At 45.9% G+C, this 3218-nt stretch overlaps 1 protein-coding gene across 1 annotated transcript in view; it reads right to left on the reverse strand.

The window, feature by feature from the left end:
- The window catches only part of WDR66 (WD repeat domain 66), a 65177-nt gene that overhangs the window by 40778 nt on the left and 21181 nt on the right, over positions 1–3218 (reverse strand). Inside the window, exons 8-9 of the mRNA XM_023528150.1 lie at positions 2382–2432; positions 107–321 (exon numbers count right to left, since the gene is read on the reverse strand). Coding sequence (XP_023383918.1) covers positions 107–321; positions 2382–2432 — 266 coding nt within the window. The remainder of the gene's footprint in view (positions 1–106; positions 322–2381; positions 2433–3218) is intronic.

A 3218-nucleotide genomic window follows, 5' to 3' on the forward strand; every position in this document is an offset into this window, starting at 1 on the left:
GTCCCTGGAAATATTCTGTGCACATACAAAACATGGGTATACACTCGAAGGGTTTTAAAATATTTTTAGAACCGTCGATAGCTAGCTACTTATGGGGGCTAATTACCTATCAACTGCGGTAAGCACAGTAATACTCTCTTTCTGCAAATGAACCAGTTTACAGGGCTTGATGTAGGGAGGGCCCAGAGAGGCGGAGGCGGCCGGCGGTGGGCGGTGTATGTCCCAGACGACAAGCTTCCCTTCCATCGTCGCAGAGAGCACTTGTGTTAAATTCAGATGAAAGATGGACTGGCTAAACTTGCCCACGAGCTTGTTGAATGTCTGCATTTCCAAAGACAGATTATGAGTGACGGTTTAGGGATAAATAGAAAACAAAGCATTTATCAACATAGGGCGTGTTATAATATTACACTGAAATATAAAAGAAAAACAATTAAGGTTGTTTTTTTTTTTTTTTTAAAGCAATCGCTAAAAAACAATCTGCATCCCTGTGGCTTGCCATGGGTCCTGCGGTTCTGAACCTCTGACAATTTGCAAGTGTAGGGTTGGGTCCCGTGTTAAACTGTTTGCTTAAAGCAAATGAAGGAGTGGCCAGTCACCGTTTATACCTGTTTGACTTCTCTTACTGAGGCGTCAGAGACTGACAAATAAACTAGAGCCCATCATGAGCAAAAGCAAGCTCTGTAAGACATCATAACGTATTTCTCCCAGCCTCCTTGTGATCACAGATTATTTTCTCATCATTAGAAAGTAAGTATGATACGTAGAAATGCGTCTCAGACGACTTCCTATATCCGTGCGACAGGAAATCAGGCACTAGGCCATCCTCCTCAGACAGTGTCTTGGACGTGAAGCATAGGAAGAACCCAGAGCAGTGGGTGAAGCCCCTCCGTGAGTGTGAGCAAAGGAATAAATGGAAAAACTTCAGCAGTCTGTCACATGGTACGGTAAGCCCGCCACCCCATCGTCTCATCAGCGGAGAAGATCCCAGGGTTCACCTCTGCTGATGCGAACACAGGAGGGTCGGCAAAAATGACAGCTGGTCCAGCAAGGGCTTCAAGTCCTTTGTGAGAGCGGCACTGTTTCAATACGAGGCATTTTTCTTATTTCAATTGCAGTCGATCCCCATTATTTGTGGATTCCGTTATCTGCGAATTTACCTGCTCTCTAAACTTTATCTGTAACTCCCAAATCAGTCCTCACGGCACTCCCATTTGCAGACGCGTGCGCGTGCAGAGCGGTGAAAAATTTGCTGTTTCCAGCTGAGGTCAAATGAGGTGACGCTCTGCCTTCCTGTTTTAGCTCCCACCCTAGAAACGAGTGTCCTTTCCGTGGTCTGTTTAGTGCCATGTTGTTCTTTTTTTTTTTTTTTTTCTTGACAAGGTGCCTTTTGTTGGTGAGTCTGGTATTTAAACTGGCCCCTAGACATGATACTGAAATGCTGTCCAGTGTCCCCAAGCCCAGAGATACTGCGGGATGGGTTCCCGACCACAACGAAGCGAGTCAATCTTTTCGCTAGAGGAAGGTCTCTTCTGCCTTCAATTTGGAAAGAACATAACAGCCATAAAGCGAGGCACCGTGCAACAAGGTGTGCCTGCACCTGTGTTAGGTGAGCGTCATTCGGGCATGAGTTCCAGCTGTTGGCTGTCAGTCCAACGTTGATGAATCAACGTCCTGTTTTAGATGGGGTCTTATGAAAAACTGAGTTCGCAGACAGAATAATCTGTCCCATGTCCATCTGTCCCATCCTTTTCTTTTGGCATGCCCTCTTAAAAAATACATATCTGTAGGTCACACCAAGAGTGAGGACAGGAAGCGGTGAAATCATACGGTTCTCACCGAGCGGCTTCCGTGGGCATCGAACGCAGGAAATGCGGCAGGAGGCGGGACCTGACTTCCACGTCAGATGCAACCGTCCGAGGTGAGCAGGCAAGATGAAAGAAACGTTTCCTCCGACACCTGGCTCGCCGCCTTTCCATCGGCTTGTAGATGTCTAAATACCCCGGATCATTTTTAATGGCTCGGAAAACTGAGCGTCTCAAAAGGGACCCGCCCACATTCCACCGCTCTGCCCGCACCTGTCCACATCTTCTCTCCTCCGTCACACGCACACATTCCTTATAAAAGCCGCCACTTTCCTGGGGGTATTTTCTCACGGCAGTGAACTTTCTTTTCCGTAACGTTTCATTTTTAACAGTACTTTCCATTATGTTCAGCTGACAGATTCGATATGGCCCAGGACCCGGCTAAAATTTTCAAATTATTTCCCAGTGGTTTGATACCAAAACATGCACAGAGCAGCCGAAAGTGACTAAGCTTACACATTAACACATTTCTTCTCCACAAAATCGGATGAGGAAACAAGCAACAGGAATACTCACTTTTTCTGTTAAAACTGGGGCGCTGTGAGTGAGCACATTTCCTCTTTCATTCTGGTAAACACAAAACAAAAGTCATCACTACTCAAAAAAAAACAAAACAAAACAAAAAAACCACCTCGTTTCCGAAAGAACCATATAACAACAAAATCAAAATGAGTGCTTCTAAATAGGGTCAGAGCTTTGCGCTTTCTACAGGTAAGAGAACCTGCTGCCTCCAGGAGCATCTAAAAACATTTGGAGGGGAAAGCGAATACACAAATAAAAAAAAGTGCCACAAATGATTGTGCCTGTAAATGGGAGTCAATGCAAACCTGAATTCTACATTGCTGAGGCTTTAGCGCCATCATAGAAGCCTGAAGTAATGGCTACCACTGCGAATCGCCCAGTGCATGTGTGTTTGTCTGTTTCTCATTTTTTTATTGAGGTGAAATTCACATAACATGAAGTTAACCATTCACCATTTTAAAGCGTACCATTCAGTGGCACTTAGTATGTTAATGATGCTATGCGACCATCATTCTGTCTGTTCCAGGACACTTTCATCATCCCAACAGGGAGCCCCATCCACGGAGCCGTCCAGACCCCGCCCCCTCCGCCACCCCAGCCCCTGAGGGCCACCAGTCTTCTCTCTGTCTCTGTGGATTTGCCTAATCTGGACGTTCCGCATCAATGGAGTCATACGCTATGTGGCTTTTCGGTGTCTGGCTTCTTTCACTCGGCATCATGTTGTCAGGGTTCACCCGCGTTGTGGCGTGTGTCAGAACTTCAGTCCTTTAAATGGCCAAATAATCTTCCATTATACGGATGGACCACATTTTTTTAGCCGATTAGGCGTTT

This window comes from Pteropus vampyrus, unplaced genomic scaffold (assembly GCF_000151845.1).
Source record: "Pteropus vampyrus isolate Shadow unplaced genomic scaffold, Pvam_2.0 Scaffold23, whole genome shotgun sequence".
In the NCBI taxonomy this organism is placed as follows: domain Eukaryota; kingdom Metazoa; phylum Chordata; class Mammalia; order Chiroptera; family Pteropodidae; genus Pteropus; species Pteropus vampyrus.